Genomic DNA, 22,440 nt, shown 5'->3' on the forward strand with positions numbered 1-22,440 from the left:
AGTTATTTTAAATGTGAACAATATTTTTCTGTATTTTAAAAAAAATAAATACATGCAGACTTTCATAAACGTAAAAAAAAATCTTAACCCCAAACATAAGAATGGTAGTGAACATTATTCATAATCAAACAGCAGTTATGGGAGATGTTGTGAAGGTTTTAGCTATCTGGTTGATCATTATAGCTCTCTGAAACTCTTCGTGTTAGTCATAATTGGATTATTTCTGTGTGCTTGTGCCTTGTGATGGGCCTTAATATGGGTTCAGATATTTTGTTAAGGACTGTGGATTTATGTTCCTTATTTTTCCTTTCTTCTGTTTCAGTGCCACATTCTGAGAAGTGTTAAAACTGCAATGTTAAATATGATTTTACATTTAAATGCAATTGAACCTGACATTGTTTCTACTCTAGTGATAGTGCTATTGTTTTTTTTTTTTTTTCTCATCTCATATGTGTCTAGCTCCTAATGGCTGGATGTCCAAAAAGGGTTAACCTGCACCCACCTGCACTGTTAATTTATTTTTAGGTTTTTCATATTTTAACTGTTGTGCACTGCTCGGACAATTACTGTTATTTTGCCATATTGAAAACCAGTTACTAACAGTCGGGTGATTTGCTTTCAACCATGTTTTGAATGCAGTATACCTAAACCATTTAGATTTTAGCTTTCTTATTTGAAGCAGTAAAAATGTGGGAACTTTTGGAGAAAAGATTAGACACAACAAGGTTCATACAAAAACTGAGATTTAAAGAAGCCTCGGTTATGTTCCACTTCATACTACCATGGTCAAAGTCATGCTGAGCCACATACTATTCATGATCGCATGACCACAGTGGAGTGATTCATAGAGACACATATATTTATGAAAGGGATTTAAATCAGAATTGCTTTAGTAATTTAAGTCCTGATTGATGCATCTGATGTGTTGTTTCATATCTAAGGTGCACTTTTGACATCTAATACCTTGCACCCTCAGGACACACGACTTGAAAGATCACTTACAAGTGCTGTCAGAACTGTTGCTTCATCTGACCTGACAATGTCAAATTCTCACCCTTCTGGTTTAATTGTATGTGGAGTTGGCAGATCCTGTGGTGATGCTTCGGGATAGTAAAAGTGCAATTTAGAGTGACTTTATTCTACACTAATAGTCTCATAAAAAAGAAGGATGCTACAATAGCCCTCGGATCAGATGTCTTGTGTAAGTCAAAAGACTTCAGTTAGATTTAATCTACAAATATAGACAAGTCAGAGCGGAATCACTAATCAAGACTGCATCCTCAGTTTTTTTAAGAAATTGTATGACAAGGAAATATTTCCATTCAACTGCAAATGATGCTTGCTCGTTTATTTCAAATGATCATTGGAGTCTGATGCAAAGTGTTTCTTTTCTGTGTCATTAATTCTTCTTAATGCCATATATTTATGTGTTTGTTTATTAAAATGCGTTTTCCCTGGTGTAATCTCAGGGGCTATATCAGTGATTTTTACTTTTAATAGGTTTGTTTTTAACCCTTGATTTATGAGATACACATTATACAATACATGTAACATTAAAATCTATCATTCAACATATTGCATTTCTGTCTTTGGAACTGGAACAAAAATCAAACTAAAAACAACAACATTAAAGTCAAACCGTTTGAGTTTATTACCAAGCAACCACTAGATGTCGTCATACAATCACAAAATATCTGACGTATTCCCGCCAACGAGCAAGATGCTTGTGTGTGTTTAACGTGTTTCCTTTAAGAAGACTGGTCTAAATTAATTACTGGAAGAGTTCACTCTAATATTATATATAAAAATATGTCTAAGTGTTTTTTTATTTTTTATGTTTGTCAATATAATAAAGGTCTTTATATAAAGAACTTGACTTTTTTTAAGGTCCCATCCATTAGCGTTAGTTACACATTATTATTATTAATCTTTGTTAACATTAATAAAAATACAAAAGTTAGTTTAAGTTCATTAAATGCTGCTAAAAGATACAACTTTATTTTTTTAATAATGTTGAAATTAATATTAGATTCATAAATGCTTTAGAAATTTTTCATTGTTAGTTCATGTTAACTAATATAGTAAACTAATATTAACAAATAGAACCTTAAACATTCTTTAAAATAGTGTTCCACAGAAGGAAGAAGCCTAGTTTGTAGATTTGCAATAACATGATTGCGAGTAAATACTAGAATGTTAATTTTGGTAATAATAAATACATTTTAGTTTTAAAATGTAATTATTATTTTTTTTATTTTAATAAATAAAGTTAGCATCAGGCTGAGATAAAAGAATCTAGGTATGGAAATAGCCTATTCTTATGGCAGAATTTTTTTCCCATAATTTTGAAATTATTTATGACATTAAATCACTGTCTGCAGCAAGCAAGTCGAAAAGTGCCATCACATTTTACCGTCGCTCAACGATTGTTAAATAAATTCAAAATAGAATAACAGACTGAAGCATTGTTTTTTTTTTTTTTTTTTTTCGGATGTGGACTTAGCATTTTGCAAACATGTTTAATGATTTAGTACAGTCAAAAAAAAGTAGGAATTTATCGTTCGGCAGATTTCGCAACTGGTTGGTAAGGCAATACTTTGAAATGTCGAATTGACTTCAAGTGTAAAAAGCATTCCTGCACAGTCACAGAAACTATTGTGACGGAGAGCACAGTGTCTCTAAAAACGTCCTTGTGATGTAGTTCAAAGTGAACATCAAAGCCCATTACAAACACAGGCAGGAGAGCAGTACGGTAAGCTAAATTGATTCATCACCCAGATGCAACTCCCCTTTTTGAGTGGAGATGACAGGCTTTTTTGTACTCAAGTCATTACAAGAGCCTGCTGCTAGCGCTATGCTGAAATGTTGGTGTGTTTGCAGGTAACCTGAATAGGATGTCCACGTGTGCTTTTGAAATCCTCATGATTTGTTGAGTAGCTAGACATTTGAAGTGGTGTGTCAAAATGGTGGCAATAAATTTGGGATGAAATCAATGTAATTCTCACACTGCCAAAGACGAAGGGCATTGAAGAAATTATGCAGGACAGTGGGGATTATACCAGTCAAGCAAATGCCCCGTCTAGTGTTGCAATGGAAACCGTGGCCTGATAGCCTAGGTAAGAGGCAGAATAAAACTTTTAAGTAACTAGTTAATTGAAAATAAACTTTTCATGTGGACGCGCAAACTCTTTTGTTTGTTTACAGTCTGCAAGCCAGTGTCGAATGCAAATGCTACAGAAGTTCAGAGAGATAAATGGTGAATGTATGCGACGATACAAAATATGTCTGTTTGTCTCCCTCTCTTGGTTCTCTTTGTAGGGATTACGGAGCGTCTGAGGCAGAGGTGGCAGAGCCCGGACTGATAAAGAAGCCTTGTTTCACACCAGCCTAAATCCCCCTGTGTCAATACACAGATAAAGCTTCAAATGGTTTGTGCAAAAGACTAAAGGTAAACATATCAGAGCCTTGGTACTTCAAGTCTCACGGTGTGGTTGGTAATAAGACAAATGCAGGCAGCGCGTCTCCCCCCGCAGAGGCGGAGATTAGCAGGAGAGACTGCTGGCTTTGTCCCCTCTCTGAGGTGGAAAGAGGATACACCGTATTCTAAAACCCCACTGTGAAGAGCTAATACAGTCGATAAAACAAAACAAAACAAAAAACAAAGTTATTGAAGAAACATTCAGCAAACAGTGTATAGACAGCTTCAGGGTTTATAACGGGAGTTCTTAAACTCACCTTTATGTCAGTGATAATATTATTTGATAATGTAGGCCCATAGGCCCCGATCTGAGTCAATTATTATTATTTATTTATTTTGCAGTGAGTGGCTTTTTTTTATTGTTTTCTCTTGGCAGCGAGCATTTTGCGCGCTGGGGATGGGTGGATCAATCCTGAAGTATCGTTACTTTCGATACTGATTCTGTATCGAAAGGACCTATCCTCATATAAAAATATTGATTCTAATAGATTAAGTAGATTAATTTTATTAATTTAGCAAGACATTTGGTGCATAAAACAAGCTATTGGCTCCCTTTGTGAGTATGAGCATAGGTGGCTGTGAAAATAAATCTACATCGTTCCATCTTTTTGATCTTTCATTAAAAAAATTCATAAAATTCTTACCTTTCATTGAAGTAAAACAATTGAAAGTGGGGGAAAACTCACATTATGAAACATGTTTTCTCCAATGCATGTTAGCACACTGTGACTATACTGTATATAAATATACTGCTGGATCTTTAATGTTGTGGGGCTATTTTCTGTCAGAGGTCCTGGAAATCTTGTTCAGATACATCGCATCATGGATTCTATCAGATAGGCAAGGGAAGGCAAGGCATGAACAAGTTTCTCCAAGTCTTGGAACAAAACATCTAGTTCTTGCAATGTTTTTTAGATGATAGTATGCTGATTTAGTTACTGCTTTGACATGACTACTGAAACTAAGGTCTGTCTCCAGGATCACACCAAGATTCCTGACTTGATTTTTAGTTGTTTGACTTGTTGAGTCAAATTATGCATTCACCTTGAAAACTTCATCTTTGTTTCAAAATGCAATAACTTGAGTTTTTTCCTTGTTTAACTGAAGAAAGATCTGGCACATCCAACTATTAATTTCATCAATGCATTGGCAGAGGGAGTCAGTGGGGCTGTAGTCATTTGGAGATAAGGCTAGATATATCTGGGTATCATCAGGATAGATGTGATGGGCAATTTGGTTCTTTATCATTATTTGACTTAGTGGGAGTATTTACAGGCTAAACAAGAGCGGTGCAAGAATTGACCCTTGTGGGACTCCGCATGTCATGGACATCCACTTAGACTTATGCTCTCCTAGACTCACATAATACCCTCTCCCTTCGAAGTATGACCTGGACCATTTGAGTACCATCCCAGAAAGCCCGACCGAGTTTTCCAGTCTCTCTAGTAGTATGTTATGATCGACAGTGTCAAACGCAGCACTGAGATCTAGCAATACCAGCACTGATATTTTGCCAGAGTCAGAATTTAAGCGAAAATCATTTATTATCTTAATGAGTGCTGTCTCTATGCTGTGATGCGGTCGGAAACCAGATTGAAATTTGTCCAGGTATTGATTTGAGTTTAAGTATTTGTTCAGCTGACTAAAAACTTTTCTATAATTTTTTACATAAATTGCCACAAATATTTAAGGTACAAACAGTGTGGAGAATCATTCTAACATTCCATTTCTACATCAGAACTGACTAAAAATTTTCCCATAGATGACCAATATGTTATCATGAAAACATAACGTGACATTTGCCAAGAAAATAAACAAATTGTAAATATTGCTGGTTTAAATGATGCGATTAGGCAGAAAGACACTGAGAATAAAGCACAAAATTGGAAAAAGGACAAAAGTCTATCTACCACCTGTAAAACTGCAGATTACAATACTAATTAAATGCATAATGTGCATTTGTGGAGTAAAAGGACGAGTGATTTAAATGTGCTGGGTAGCCTTTGCTGTTATATTCACAAAATCACAAGGACAGAATAAAAGAAAGGCCTTTTGGAGAGTCCTCAACATGCCTCTACATTGTAATGTAATATAGTAAGAGCAAGTGAAATAAGCCATTTAAATTAAAAACATTGCAGTTGGAGCCCGAAAAAAATGGCAGGTAAAGGATTTGTTCACAGATCAGCTTTATAGCAGCAGTGGGTTTCATGGAGGGGTCACGGCAAACAGCTATGGAGTAAAAGCCCACATCATTTTATACAAGACATGACCTCTGATCCTCAGAAATAAAGCTGCCACAGAGTATTGGTGTCTACCTGAGTAGATATACTGCATTACATTCAAGGGTAGCACAATACCTAATGCCTTAAAGAGGAAACTCTAAGAAAACGAGAAGCATATTCTTTCTCTCTTTATGTAGGGTCAAACAGAAGACATATTCATTTTGACAGGTATTCGAGTGAATGTGGCTGATAAGAAAGGTGGTGTTGTTCAGCTTTCATTCTCCACAAACCTGCGAAGATCAGCAGTCTCTTGGCTTTCTCCAGCTTGTGCTTAGAGATCTGAGCTTCAGAACAGAAACCTGAAATCAGCAGGCAAGAAATAGTGACTGACATAAAAAGCCTCCCTATAGAAAACTGGCTGCTTCTTACAGCCAGTAGAAGTCTTTATTACATATTTTCTGGAGCTTTCTTTATTTTCCTCGTACAGGGTTACTGCAACAAAACACAGACTGATACGAAATAAGTCTGTGTAAGTAATAAGTATCTGATAGATGGAATGTTGCACCAGTTTATTGGAGAGAAGTGACAGTTTTATTGCATTATGATGAATTATATTCAGCAAAAATAAAGAAAGATGTTATATGGAACTTATATTGAGTGTTTTAGGTTGAACAGTAAAGTAAGAGATATGTTAGTCCAGCAGTTTTTCCTACTGAAGAAGTGTTTTGGCTTACATTGTGATATTGATACAAGGCTTCTTTGCTACTATCAAAAGTTGCTACGGGAGGAACGAGAGAGAAACGTGTAATACAAGTCTTTAATCCAGGAATCACAGGGATAATCCAAAACGGGAATACACAGAACCTCCAACAAGTATAACGTTCAAGGACCGACAAACACTAACGGATTGGACTGGGGCTTTTAAACACAAGATAATCAGGAAGAAATGAGACAAATCTGGAATCAAATTAACAAATCAACATGAGGGAGAAGACTGGATCACTGAGAGCAAAACACAATCACAGGTTCATAATCCTGACTCTACTAAATGCTGTGATTTTAAACTTTATGTAGAAGCCACTTTTGATTACATTTCTGTGTCCATATAAACTGACTAAATATTAATTTCTTTGAATAATTATTAAAATAATACATATGGGAGAGGGGGTGCTAACTTGTGAAATGTAAACGTCCACAGTCTATTAAAGCACGAAAAGGGAACAGAGTGGCGTGACAGACACAGATGAAGCTCGAATGTGTTTGCAGTACACAGACACAAACGGTTTAACAGCTGACTCCATTGTGATGTGAGGTGACCTGACCTTCTCTCTCTCTCTCTCTCTCTCTCTCTCACTCACACACACACACACTCTCACACACACAACGCGTAAAACTCTGCATTTGAACAGTCAATAGCAAATACTTAAATTAATAATAAAGCATACTTACAGTAGCTGATTCAGAAGCGCCAGATTGTAGTAGTAAATTCAGAATTACCTCCTCTCTCAGCTTCACAAAACAGTCGTACATAAAATGCGTTGCTGTTCTGTTGTAAATAACCTTAAAGATTCCTAAATACATCTACTGTCAGAAGGACAAATAAACTGCTTTTGCTTTTGCCTAGATACACACAGCATCTCCCTGACATGGCTGCTTCAACACTAACTGCGGTTACTGAAACCACGCCTTCTTTCTTTGCGTGAACATTTCGGTGGCATTATGCCAATATTTACACGTAGTGACATAGACATGTAGGGGCATGCTTGAATGAGCCGTTTTAGTGGTGCGTGGCATAGTCTTAACTTTGATAAAGAATATCTCCTTGTATTTGAGACTTTCTTTGCAACGTCACAGATCTTTTTTATGTAGCCTACCAAGAGCTTGTAACACTCCAAAGAGAAAGACATAAAGACAGTCTTTTGTCGCCATCTAATGGCTAAACTATGTAACTAAAATTACGTCACTAACACGAGACTTTGTCAATACCAAATATTATTATTAAAGCTAAATAATATTATAAATATTATAATAAACACGGTTTGGAAAATGAATTTATGGTGTACTCGCTTATTATATACATTTTGTATACTTTGAAAACAAAAAAAGGGAGCGGTAAGAGAAAAAACCAATCAGAGCTGCGGTCCGTAACTTTTTTGTGTTCAAAGTATACAAAATGTATATAATAAGCGAGTACACCATGAATCCATTTTCCAAACCGTGTTTTTAAATTGTCCTGAATCACTAGGGAACACCTATAATAAGTGTTTATATTCGGACTATTTTAGATTGCTTCGGGGATACCGCGGCGGAGTAACCCAGTACCTTTGTGATTCTTCATAGACATAAACAGAGAGAAGTAGTTCCGGCTACAATGTCCTTCCGCAACACGCAAGCAGTTCTGTTTATTAACCGCTAGAGCGTCAAAAAGTTACCGACTGCAGCTGTAATTAATAAAAGTATAATTTATGTTAAATATGATTTATTGAACAATAATATATAATAAACCACAACATCCATTATAAATGTTTCTAAGAAATTCAGTCAAAAGTACTAAGACAGCTCTCTGATATTCAGCATTAAAGTTATATAAAAACATTTGTTGGACAATGTTGGGATGGTTATCCCACCTCTTCAAAAAAATACTAATTCTGTTTGTGAGCACTTTTTGGCACACTCTGCCTTTTAAGGCCATGGTCCAATCTTTTGAACATATCTTTGATCTACAGTTTGGACAGTCATATTACACACTCAAATAGTTTCAGACTTTCACTTTCACTTTTTTCACTTTCAGACTGGTGGAACCACCTGGCAGTGGATCAGCAAAGAGGCTGATGAACACTCATTTGGCTGTGAGCCAGAGTGGCCTTTTTGTTCTGACTGATGAAAACATGCTTGTCTATTCTTATCAGGACCCCAATGAGCTCCTAATATTATTTTGACTGAGCATTGTCATGGAGAAAGACCTTCAGCAACCAATGGCTTTCAATGGGATACGCAGACATCATTCTCTAATCGGATTAATCTCATCAGTCAAACTTGTTTGCAGCAAAATGGGAAAAGCTAGCTGTAATTAAGTTAATAAACAAAAAGCCTGACAAAAAAGAGGACAGAACCTAAAATATATGTGACATAAATGGGCAAGCAAATCCTTTCATATATCAAATGCAAAACACATAATTGACAGTGCTTGTAAATATTGTCACAGTCTAATTACACAGACTCAAAATATGACATGTACAACTAGTCTCACAGCTGCCATGACACAATCGTGGAGCACATAATCTTGGTTGTGCTGTGACTGTGAGGAGAGAGCCAGCATCATCTGCATTACACCAAGGAGGTTTATCTCCTCCTTAAGATGATGAGAAGAGGATTCTAGGAGCACTACTGGGACATGGCAGCTAACCATATGAGGCTTCTCTGTGTGAACCGATCCATAAATAATGCATATCCTAAGACATCTGAGAAAATGTGCCTCTCATCCAGCACAGATGGAGTTGCATTATAACCGAGCTAAATGCAGACGTATAAGCATGTTGTGTAAGAATGTGTTTATGAGTATGCATGCTTTTGGGTGCTTTTTTAGCCTGTTTTTCTCAACTGCAAAGCCCCGGGATGCTGTGTCTTCCATAATACTTTACAGCCCATGCTGCGTAAGATTGAGAATAAACCCCACTGGCTGCTTGCATGTGCTGAAATGTTGATCCACCGCTGTGCACGGCTGTCTCTCGAGTCACAGATCTGCACAGGCAGCCTCTAGCCCCACAGCCCCAACAGATTGCGGACGTAATTTAGTAACAAAGGGTACTTATAGATTTGTGAATCACACAGAGTCACAGCCTCTTGCTCTGAGTTTGGCTGGTGCTCTATTTTAATGCATATTATGTCCTTTTTTTTTTTTTTTTTGTGCAACTTTTGGCGTTGTGCCACTCAGTGCATTAATCATTGATTTTAAAAGTTAGGAAAGAGCTCAAACTTTATGTTACTCTTCAGTGGAACTATAAGACTGCAAAAGCCCTGTCCCTTGATCGTAGTCCATATCCAGAACAAATTATTTCAGTGCATGTGGTGGAAAAAACAGCTTCAAGCTACAGTATGTCTGAGCGGGTTAAGAGGGGTTCCATCAAACCAAATAGGTGCAAAAAATATTATCTGTGACAGGGGCAACTGTTGTAACATTTCTGGCTTCTGGATGAGAGTCTGTTTGGAAATAATTTGATTGGCTTATTTACCTGTTGCTGCAGTGCTATAGCTGAGAGCTGCTGTAGGACTGATAGAGAAGGATATCTGTCGGTTTCTTAGATTTTTGGGACTGAGCATGAAGCAGGGGTGCTTCTAGACTTTTATTAGTACTAGGGCATAGACCCCCCAACAAAAAATGTGCTCATTCGATTTTAATACTGCTTTGGATGTAAATGGATATAAATCATCTTTACCTGCAGTACTGAGTCATTCACAAGCTGCACGTGCAACAAAAGAAAAAAGAAAGATGACAGACCAGATTCAAACCTGCATCCCTACAGTGGCACTATAGCTCCATCATAGTTATGTCAGTGCACTATAGGTCACAGCACTGACAAGAGTTCCCTCTTAGGTAGGACTGACATTTTCTTTTTGTGAAAGTGTTTTTAAGGATTAGTTCACACAAAATCTTTGACGCCACTGGAGCTCAGCCAGAGTTTATTGAAAATGCCATCTAGAAATACAGAGGTTTTAATACCTATAAGAAACTTTTGCTTTTATACTACTCAATATTTTAAAACAATTCATATACTATTATACTAATATACCAAAATACATTTATTTACATAAACAACTAGATTAAAGGTTTTACTATTTATATCTTGAAAGGGAAACATGTTATCCAAAGCAAGCTCCAGAATTGCCCATTTCATCCCCATTTTAAGAGGAAACCTGCAGGTTTATTAGAGCTGGTGGCCTGTGATTGCCTTTTAATGAGAGAATGACTGGGAGCGAGAGATAAGGAAAGTTCAGACTAAGAGGTCCTTGGTGGGATTAGAATAATCATCAAAAATGCCATGTCTTTAAAAAATCCACAATAGGACTTGGCAGCCCAGCACACTTCCTCTCTCCGCAGCCAACCTATTTGCATTCCAGTGCAATGGTCCAGTGGATGCTTGTGAATATAGAATTTGTTCTCTTGTTAAAGAACTACCAGGCCATAGATTAAAAGAAAACTGTGGCTGCAAAGGAAAGAAACTTAAATGTTACAACTGTGTGACATGATTAATGTAGCCTGTATTTAATTCACCTTTGTGACGAGCTGATTAAGTTTGCTTTTTGTATAATGCTGCCACATTTCATGACTACTATATTTATAAATATGTCTTATTTATTGGCCAATATTCTACATTCCCATACATGGTTGAGGTGTTTTAGAAATAAGCCCATTTGGAGGATAACTGCTTTTTATGTTCGAAAGAAAGAAAATTCACACTGAAATGGTCAGCATGCTTAGTTGAACAACAGTAATACAGTGCTACAATCTGACAGGAACTCTTTGCTTTTCAGTTTCAGTGACTAAAGGCAAGTGGGTATCTGTTTTACAGTTGATTTATTTTTCACATTACCATTTGCTGATGGCGATCACAGCTTCAAAGGACAGGTGCACTTCTGCCTGTTCAGAAAAGAAGTGTTGTCTGAGATATTGATCCCATGAGCAGTGGGTCTGTGTAGTTCAACATGTGCTCTCTTCTCTTTGCTTGACATGCTTTCAGGTATTTTTCAAGGAATAAAAACGTAGAAAAGCTTGTTCTGCTGTCTTAGATGTGCTACTCTAAACCTCAGAGAACATTGGGTTGTTGCTTCTTTGGGAAAAGCTTCCTCCTGAGGGATTTCTAAAGGAATCTGTTTTAAGACTCATGCCATGAGTCATTTAGTCATTGCACCATGCCCTATTTTATACCCCATGATAAAATCTTAAACCTGGCCTATCTCTTTAGGAGGTTGTGGTTATGTTCAGAAAAGATCTGCAAATAGTTATTAAATCCGGTGAATCAACTGAGGTGATTATTCACCTGTAATTTTCCCATTTATTGCAAAAAGTCATCTCAGATGATTTGGAGGTGCTTTGGAGCACATCCTGGTGACAAGCCCAGCCCTCAGCGAGAAAGGATTACGTTTCTCTGCTGTAAAGCATTCTGACATTCAGAATGATATTAAACTTCAATAGATTCAGATCAAGGTTCACCGATCATTCTTGCAGGCGCTGAATCCATTATTCAAGGTTAGAGATGCTGTTTACTGAAATGAAAATGGGCTGCATCTAGTATACATTCATATTACAATGGTGGATTCTGTTTGTTAGAAGTAATGCATGTTCGGAAAACAAAAAGATGCTACCAGGAATGTTATGTTATTTGTTTCTGTGGAAAATTAAGGAGTCATATTCGAAATATGGTTGTTACTTAGTTCTTGCTATAGCATACAACTTGTCAGTTCAACAACTGAAGAAGTTATTTAGAGTTACATGCAAAATTACAGATAGTGATTCATTTGGGTTTGGTATTAAAGACTGCAGGACACATTAAACAACCCTGCCATACAATGACATTTCTTAGTGACCAACTGTTAAGCTTTAAAAGCACCATAAAAGTGGTCCATATGAGTTGTGCACTTTATGTGCACTTTTAGTCTTATGAATCCATACTATAGTTTTGGATGGTGGTAATATGAAGAACAAGTCTTTGCATGTGTGAATATCAGATGTGGCACATTTTGCTGGAAAAAGTAATCCTTACAACATACAAAAAAGTAATCTTACTACATTTTAAAGTCATGATGAAACATAAGTAGTGCAATCTTTGTTTTATGTTTGGAACAGCTTGAGGGTGAGTAAAGGACAGATTCATTTTTGGGTAAACTATCCCTTTAAATTTGTACCTAAGCAAAAGTGCCACAAACTAACTCTAGCCGTGACAATCATTATAAACAAAAACTGTCTTCAAGTGGGAGGCATTTCCAGCTGTTCTTTTCTTGTGATGTCCCTGGTCAGACCTGTAACAGACTGGAGGTCAGCTGGGACTTTCCTGCTTTGCTGTTCCTGCTCCCTTTTCAACGGTGACAAGCAAGGCTCCAGTGTGGCTCTGTAATCCGTTCATCCGTCATCCCGTCTCACTCCATGTGTGCTGCCATACATCTCTCCACTCTCTGCATTGCTCATTTCACTTCATCATCCATCTTATCCCAGCGATTTTTTACATCTACACACCATGAACACTGGCCAATCGAGTCTGTCAGATTCACCCATGGTTTTATCTTTTGATTCACAGCATAACGTTTAGTGATTTCCCCAAGATCAAAGGCCGTGCATTAACGTGGCTGGGATGAAACAGTGAAGGGTGCCTTTGAATGAAAGAAGTGAAATCATGGGTGCATTAGCATGGTTTGTACAAATGACCTGTGTTGGTGCAGTAGAGGAGGCAGGGGATCTATCTCTGTCAGTGTGCTGATGAGCCGGCGTAATTAACAGGTCTCTTGTGTAGAACAGTGGGAGCCGCTGATGAGCCAATGTACAAATACAATGCTCTTTTCTGTCACCATTGTGTACATTTTTTCACTTAAGCATGTGTGCTCTCTCTTAGTCCATCACTCCATTGTTCCCACTCACATCTGCCCCTTCTCAACAAATTAAACAAATCACAACCGCCGCAGAAAAACCTGCAAAAATGATTGCAACACAGTTTTCTTGAAATTAAATTTTTTGACCTTTAAGCATTTCAGATTTTATTTAAAAGTAAAGTATACTCAAAAATACAAATTCTGTGATTATCTAGCTATTTACCATTGTCTAGTTTCAAACTTTAACTTTCTTTTGTGAAGACATGTGAATGGTTTCTATGCTATTTTCCAGTTAATTATAATGAACAGAGGTTAAAGCTTTAAAGTGCCAAATGGACGTTAAAGTCAAAATTATGAGGCATTAAGTGATTTAAAATGAATTAAAAGTCATTATTATGCCACAAATTTTGGGTGAAATAAGCTTTAAATGGATGAAAAATCCCAATAAAGTGGTCCAATAAATTGGTGTTATGAGCCATATTTAGATTATGATTATGTTAAGATTTTCTGCGAATAATGAAAAATGTAAATGTGCCTCATAAAGACCTTTTGTATATGGAAGCGACTTCTGCCAAATAAATAATCATGCTTAATAAGTGTAAATCATAACTAAAAATCATAATTATAATACAAATTTTTAATTTATGAGATAGTCATAGTTGTGAAATAAAAAGTCCTAATTCTCACTTGAAAAATCAAGATTATGACATACTAAGTAACCTAATATTTTTGTCATAATTATCACATTCAACCTGTCATCATTTAGATTTTGTAATGTTATAATTATTTCTTTTCATGTCAAAATTTCAACATTTTTATCTCATTATGACTTAGTTTTTCATATATGTTGACTTTTTATCTCATAATTGACTTTTTTAAAATATAATTTTGAATTATAATTAGAACTGATTCTGATTTACCAATTTTTTTTTTCTTTATGTGGCAGAAATGGGCTTCCATATATACAATAGGTTTTTATGAGTAACAAATAAAAATTTGTTACACAGAAGATCTTAACAATTGCGCTAACTGCAGTATTTATGTCTGATTTGGGAACAAATTCTTCTTTTATTGTTTAGAATTGTATCGTGTTCACATGTTCTTTGATTCATTCATAAAAAATAAAAAAGATCCAGATTTCAAGTTCAGCTCGCTGACTCAGCAATCCAGTCACAGTGGTTATCGGCTGTCTTATAAGTTTATTTCCTCACACAAAGATACAGTATTAATTTCAGAAGAAGATAATTTTACAGTGATTATGCCTTTTTATATAATTCTTGTAATTGCATGGAAAAGAGCATGGAGTATGATTTAAGGAAAATGACTGTCTGTCATGTTTCATGTATGTTTGATTCTTCAAATCACATTCATCCATCCACTGTGTACTGTATACCATATTGCTCCGAGCTATTCTGCCTCTTAATGATGGGATGATAGTGTCAGATCAGACTTAGATCAAATATTCTGCCCCCTTACGATTCATATTTATATCAGTCTCAAAGCTGAGAAGCTTAGGCTGAGGACTGCATGTCACTTAAGATATCCTTTGCCTGTACATTTCATAGTGCATGACTGTGGGAATGTTTGTGTCTGTATTTGATTGAAAATCTGGATGTGACACCGGATGGTCTGAGACCCTCTGCTGAGATAAAAGCAGCTGTGACAGAGTGGGCTACAACACGATTGTGCAGCCAAAAGGAAGAAAGATAGATGGATCGATGGGAAATAATACAATTCACAGGGAACAGTGTATAAGAGAAGAGAACAGAAAGAAAAAGAAAGAGCGTGGGATTGAGGCACAGTGGCAGGTGTCATGGATCCTCTCATGGCGAATCACACACCCACACTGTGTCTTCATTATGTATGCTGTTCAGGCCCACACAGTCACACACATTACAATGCCATAGGCACAGTGTGAGCAATCAAACAGCTCAGGCTATCCGGAAGCTGCTCTTTTAGACTTCCTTAAAAATGCTTTTTTTTTATGAGCGAGACACAATCATTAATTGAACTGATTTGTTCAAATACACTGCTTGCTTTAGGAATTCAACAAGACCGTGTGAGCCACTGAATTGTTCACTCAAAAACACTAATTCTTTCATTAATGCCACAACTCGAAGTATGTAGTGAATGGTGGGAATCACTCAACTTTCATGGTTTGCTTTCAATAACAAAAACATTTAGTGGTGATGCAATGTATACCGTATTTTTCGGACTATAAGTGGCACCTACGTATAAATTGCATCAATCCAAAAATACGTCATGACGATGAAAAAAACATATATAAGTCCCACTGGATTGTGTGTAGCATTTATATAGAACCAAGAGAAAACATTACCGTCTACAGTCGTGAGAGGGCGCTCTATCTTTTCAGTGGTAGGCTACAGGAGCAGTGAGCAGCATAGAGCTCCATCTCGTGGCTGTAGACGGTAAAGTTTTTTCTTGCTTAATTTCTCTCGGTTCATGTCAAATTAATTTTGATAAATAAGTCGCACCTGACTATAAGTTGCAGGACCAGCCAAACTATGAAAAAAAGTGCGACTTATAGTCCGGAAAATATGGTAATTGAATTCAGATAGTTATTTGGGTTTATTTTTTACAATATATATTTTTTATTTGCTTAGACACCTTCAATGTTATGTTTCTGACTTAAATGTGCAAATGTGACTTGAATATTAACCTTATTGAACTGCTATCGAAGCAAAATCACACTTGTGAATTTTCATATATTTCATCATTTTTTATATTTTTTTCTTATATTTCTTTGGTGGTGTGATGCAAAAAACAGCAAACACAGCTATACCTGCCAGCAACATGAACACACATACCTTAAACATTTTTATTTTTGGTCTGTGGCCAAGACCAAAACCTTCACTTAAGAAAGTAATGATGCTCTGGAAGATCAAGGAAGTTAACGTGTCACCCACCTCTGGGGAAATAAGAGACAAACCCAGATTTCACTGCCTGACTGCAGCTTCCCATGAACAAACGGTCCATTTTCTCCAGTGTCACGGCTGATAACAGGACCATGCTGAAAATGCCACATCTCCCACTTTACACAGTACGCCAGCTTTCAGACTAAACTGTCCTACTTGGAAACAGAACAGAACTGATTATAAACCTGATATGCAAAAAGAGAAATTCAGTATCATGTGTGGAATTGCAGTACATCTAACAAATCATCTTGACAGAATGTCACAAATGAGTCTCTGGAGTATTATTATACAATGCATCTCCACGTGAGGTTGAGGATGATTCCTGAAGGAACCGAAACAGACACTGGTGAACATTGAAGTTTCAGCACAGCGAGGTTGTGATTAATACTAGCTAGAGCTGCGACTGGAACAGTTTTACTTTATGCTAGATTTATCAATCTGCTCGATAATGCGGCAGTAAAATGGTTTAGATTTCTACGCATGCCTCTATGAAACTTGAAATGCAATGTGTGGCATCAGACCAAATGAGGATGAGGGAACAAACACCTGTTTCTTTGTTCTACATTTTTTTAACATCTCCATAATTAGGGCCATGGGGCATCCCAGTTAACTCTTTCCGTTGATTCTGCAGGGGACCTTAAATTGACAAAGATTAAAGAATTAATAATTCCTGAAATGAATGGGTTTGAGAGAACATATGCCGACTGGTTAAACGCCAGTGATTATGTGTGGGATGCACCTGTAGGTAATTAAAACACTCTACAATGAGTCAAGCTCTAGAGATCTACAGCTGAAAATACATTAAATACCAATCTTTCAGAGATGGCCACTTGTCAGGTAATGAAGAGAAAGTAATGAATGAATAATCACTCTACTTTACACAATTATTATTCATATAAAACAGCATTAATTGCAATAAATATTGTTCTTCAATTTCATACATAAAAAAAAAATAAAATTATAATAATTGTCACTTAAAGCAAGAATTTGTTACAAAAACTTTAATTTCCCATGATTGAAAAGCAGTGACCCAGCTCTTTTTTGACTGTGGTTAGAAAAGTTTTATTCATTATTGATTTAATGCATTTTCCAGTAAATTTGATTCAGCAACATCTCTCTTTTATGATAAAAAAGAAAAAAATAAACAATACAATAAAACAAACAAACAAAAAACATCCCAAATAAAATGCTCAAGACTGTGGAATCGTCAAGAAGTAGGTGAGTATGAAGAATCAATTCTGCATTGAAATACCCCCAAAATATAAAAAGTTTCAACATTTATAGCAGAAACACATAGAATCCATTTCTCTCTAAACTAATCAAAATCATCACCTTTATCAGTGAGAATATCCGAGTAACATTGCGTCAGCAAAGTGTAAAACACTAGTTCAACCACCTCTTCAAAATCTCACAGCGGTATAAATGTTAAATGTCTCAGTTGAACTGTACAAATCTTTACTGCTTATAAAATACTGCTCTCACATGAGGCCATATAGAGGACCGCAGTGTTCTGTGCCTAATAAAACACGTGAAGAAAATGGAAAGAAAAAGCCAGAGAAATATAAGCGTTTGGATGGCCGCACAGTGTGTCATGTTTCGCAGTACGATGGCAGTGTGCAGGGGAAGGCTGAATAGGTACAGGAGTTTATGTTGAGCTGGAAACCATGTTCTGAAAGCCTGCAGTGAAGCCAAGAGCTCAGAAAGGTCAGCTTGGCCCCAGTAGCCGATCAATGATATCTCCACAAATATCATCTCATAAGGAGCCTTGTCATGCAGTGCGTGTATATAGGACAGAACAGCCTATGTTTTACCAGTATTTGGATCCTGTTGCTGTTCTGAACAATTTTCTTTGTTAGTTCTATTAACAGAAAAGAACTTATAGTCAACTCAAACATTAAAATTCTGTCATTTATTTACCCTCATGTTGTTCCAAACCTGTATGACCTTCTTCTGTTGAATGGGTAGTAATGTTTTTGTTCATAGACAGAAAGTCAATGGGCTCCAAACATTGCATATGATGGACATAAAATATGTAAAATATGTTATTGTGTACACCTAAGAAAATGTCAAACGGGTGTCTTTTAGAACAACGTGGTGGTGAGTAAATGATGACAGAATTTCCTTTTTTTTTTTTTTCACATGTAGGCCCACATAGATGTATTTTTATTTTACAATTTTTGCACTGATTGTGGGGGGAGATCTGCTGAATGGATTGCAGTAAACTGAGAGTGCTACACACTTAGTATTATTAAATTAGCTAAATGTTTCAGGGGATGTGCAGAAACTGAATAATGGGCATTTTGATTAGGTGGAAATCTCTTGATATTCCATGCAGGCAGTCTTATATGAACACGTTTTTAGTAAAAACATACCCTTTTTGTTACAGCAACATCATTCAAATGAACTTGTCTAAATGTAGGGCCCTATTTTAACGATCTGAAACGCAAGTGTCAAAGCGCGAAGCGCAAGTAACTTTGTGGGCGGGTCTCGGCGCTGTTGCTATTTTCCCGGCGGGATAAATGGCTCTTGCGCCCGGCGCAAATCTAAAGTGGGTTGGTCTGAAGTAGCTTCATTATTCATAGGTGTGGTTTGGGCGTAACGTGAAATAAACCAATCAGAGCGTCATCCAACATTCCCTTTAAAAGCAGGTGCGCAAGTTCCATTATGGATTGCTATTATTATGGCGTATTTACCAGGCGCACGCCAGGAGCGGTTCACAGCCCAGGAGACTGATGTTCTTGTAAGAGCAGTGAAAGACAGAGAAGTTGTGTTGTATGGGGATGGGAGAATAATTAGCCTGAATAATTTGTAAGCAAGATTTATGCCTATTTAGTACACATATTCGTGGCACACCACAATGATTTCCGTCATCTCATGTGTTAATATTTTTTTAGTGTAACAATTTATGATTTGCAAAAATAACTGTTGCATCTGTGTAGATTACATGAGCAAAGTGTATGCGCGTTGTGCACGCTATACATTATGGTCAAGCATGCGCCCTTAAAATAGCATAATGAACAACGCGCAACGCGCCACTGACTTTAGACTAGGTTTTTTCTGGTCAGTGGCGCAATTGTTTAATGGAACAGCAAAATAGCACCAGGGATTGTTTGCGCCGGAACACGCCTCCTTTTTTGCGCTGAACCGCCCAGGGAGCGCAAGTTCATTCACTAGTTTAGCGACGTGCCTCTGTGGAGGGAAAAGCGCGCTTTGCGCGGGTGCAAAATAGGAATGACACAAGCGTCGGTGTACAAAGTCAATTGCGCTGGGTGCAAGATAGGGCCCGTAGTCTCAATGGCTTCACTTTAACCAGATCTGATGGTTTGTTTGTGTTGGGGACAAACTAGCTCATTAAAGCACATTTACCCATAACTGAGGTCAAATTTGACTCCGTCCTAGGAGAGCTCCCACTGAAGAGGCAATCAAAACATGTGGCAGCTCGCTCCCAGGTCTCTGATGAGGTATGGTGCCTGAAACGAGGCGTAGCAGCTATGCAAGGTCCATGAAGTGGGAAATTACAGAGCAAGATAATCAACAAGTTCAGTTCCGCTATGCTCTACCGATCGACAACAAATCAAATTTATCCCTCACTCAGTTTCGGAGTATTTACAGTATGGACAGGTTGATAAATGAGCTGATATGTTTCTTCAATACGTAGAGTGACCGAGAGAAATAAGCAATGTTGTTTACGGTTCACTGGATCCATACACTGTAAGATCTTGCTTGTTAGCTTACTCTTTTCTGGTAAGTATAAGGAAAATTAACTCGCTTTTGTCATTTCATAGAACATATTTGTGCAAAAAAAAAAAAAAAAAACATCTCAGTGAGCTAATCTTTGTAAAGAAACTCATGTTAAAGACAACATTGCTGAACACTGATATGAACTAAAATATTGCACACTCAGACAGAAGTAAACAGGTTTATAATATTGGCACAGCGCGAGTGTCGAATCATTTTTTTTTTAAATTCATAACATAAACAAACACCCCCCCCCTCCCCCGAAACAGTCCCACAGGCTTGTTATTGCAGCACATTTCCCCAACCCCCACTTTGTAAATTTTTTTATTTTTAGTTTTTTTAGAAAAGAGTTTTATTGGTGGCTATTCACTGAGAAGAGTCTTCAAGTGCATTTTGGCAGTACGGCGCGTCTGTTGCGGGCGGGCAGACAGACATAGGGGCAGACGGCAGGTGAACGGGAGGTCCATGTGTTACATATGACGCGTGGCGCTCCGTCAAGATGGTCACATGCCAGAGGCTCCCAGGCCCATGCAGGCCCCGTGGCTCATGCACGGCAGTGTCTGCACAGCTTTAGGGAAGTCATGTGTGACAATCCGCCCGTTCTCCCCACCACTACCATTCCCGCTCATCCTGGTCAGCGTGGAGCAGCGCATGGCATCATTGATTGATTGCTGGGATGGAGACACAAAAGCGTTAGACAGGGATACGGAAATACATGCAGGACTGTTTGAAAGATGCTCAATTTTAGTAGGAGACAGTAAAAGATGATTTAAGCATCTGCCTAATGGAGTATGCACAGAAAATGTTTTGCCATGTGATGATTGGATAATTAGTTAGACAACATTTGTGAAGTGAACTAATCTTCAGGCCTACGCCAAAAGATTTCCATCTTTTAGGTTTCCTGACTGTAACTGATCAGCATGGGGGCTTGGGGGGATGGGGGCACAACACAATGCCTTCAGCAAAGCAAACAGATGAAACACTTATGAAACTTTTCTAATATTGATGCATTTTGGGAAATAATCCAATATTAGCCATATTGCTATATTAAATAACAACAATAGCTCTCTATCCTATTTGAAAACCTTCCAATTTTATAAAATGGATTCATTGGAAAAACGTTCCTGCCTACGTACCTTTGTGCAAATCTCCAAAAACGTACCTATATGTACAATTCACTGCAGTTTGCAGATGAAATGACCACTAGTGGCAGTAAAACACTAACAAATATTACTTTTACACATTATCAATTAGTAGAGACTTATTTTTGTGTTCCTTGCACAATACTGTTATTACCTCAAAACACTTTGCCCTAGTGCATGATTTGAAAATTTGTACATTTTGACAATTGCATCACAGAACCAGCTCCACATGTATGGCTTTCATGTAGAAAACTTGCTTGGTAACTCACCTATTAAAGTGTTATACTATGGATGATGAGGTTTTTTTTATTCATATTATTGGAGTACGTTTTATAAGAATTTCAGTTTCTTTGTAATTATTTCCAAACTTTACAACCTACATAATTTATTTTAGTATAGAAGCAAACTAAAATGTCATTCCTTCAACAATGCACAACATAACAATGTTATTTGACGTTTAGTTGACATTATTGATTAGATTTAGTGTAGGGAAGTGCTTGAGAAACAGTTTAGAGAAGTGAAATCCATCTAAATATAAAATGTTGGTCACAATGTTGTTGGTTACTTTCTAAATAATAAAAGTATTGCACATCTACTAATAATTATATATGAATAAATTGTTTGTTACCTATGCAAATATGTTAGAAACGATGCATTGCGATACAAACGCCAACTTTTATCTGATGGACACTTTTTTAATCTTTTAGCGTCTGACATTTCTGAACTGACGCAATACATCAGTGTAATAAAACACAGCCAGATTCACATTTGTCTGTCTCTGATAAAACTGAACTTTTTTTAGAGGCTCTCACTGGACATTTCAGTTTGAAAGTGTCGTCAAACATACTAGAAGCTGTGAAATATTTTACAGAAATGTCGACACAGGCAAGTTTTTCCAATGAGCTTGGGTTGCAATTCCATGCTTTACCAGCCATAACAATACTGGGCACTTGGGTTCAAAATGATTTGCTATGTGAATGACCCTTATTTGCATTAAAGATGTGTTGTGGGCTAATGCTGTGAGTTGACAAGTTTTAATTGCTTGGCTAATAATGTTGTATTGTGCCCCCCAGGACCACCATATTTAGGCCCTCAAAACCAAAGCTGACACTGTAAAGCATCTCTGACAAGTTGGTAGAAAATAACCAGTCATGATAGGCGTGTAACAAGCTTAATTTCCTACGGTGGTGTGGAAGTGAGAAATGTCATCGTTTTATTGCTGCTGTTGTGAGGAGCAACCCGCTATTGTAGTCGCAGCCAGTGGGCCTGAAACCAAGGCTAATGATGTGTCCCTTTAAATCGCATTTTTCCAATCTAAGAATGATTTCATTGCCCTACACTTC

The 22,440-nt window shown here is 37.1% G+C and overlaps 1 protein-coding gene across 3 annotated transcripts in view; it reads right to left on the minus strand.

Annotated features, from left to right (window-relative positions):
- Positions 1 to 19,426: 19,426 nt before the first annotated feature.
- LOC113058002 (glutamate receptor 1-like) overlaps positions 19,427 to 22,440 on the minus strand; it is a 64,627-nt gene continuing 61,613 nt past the window's right edge. The window contains exon 16 of one of the 3 annotated variants that reach the window (XM_026225673.1): positions 19,427 to 20,626. In XM_026225673.1, coding sequence (XP_026081458.1) covers positions 20,459 to 20,626 — 168 coding nt within the window. In that variant the 3' untranslated portion in view covers positions 19,427 to 20,458. The remainder of the gene's footprint in view (positions 20,627 to 22,440) is intronic. The other 2 variants (XM_026225674.1, XM_026225677.1) reach the window with 2 other exon arrangements.

This window comes from Carassius auratus, chromosome 39, assembly GCF_003368295.1.
Source record: "Carassius auratus strain Wakin chromosome 39, ASM336829v1, whole genome shotgun sequence".
NCBI classification, from domain to species: domain Eukaryota; kingdom Metazoa; phylum Chordata; class Actinopteri; order Cypriniformes; family Cyprinidae; genus Carassius; species Carassius auratus.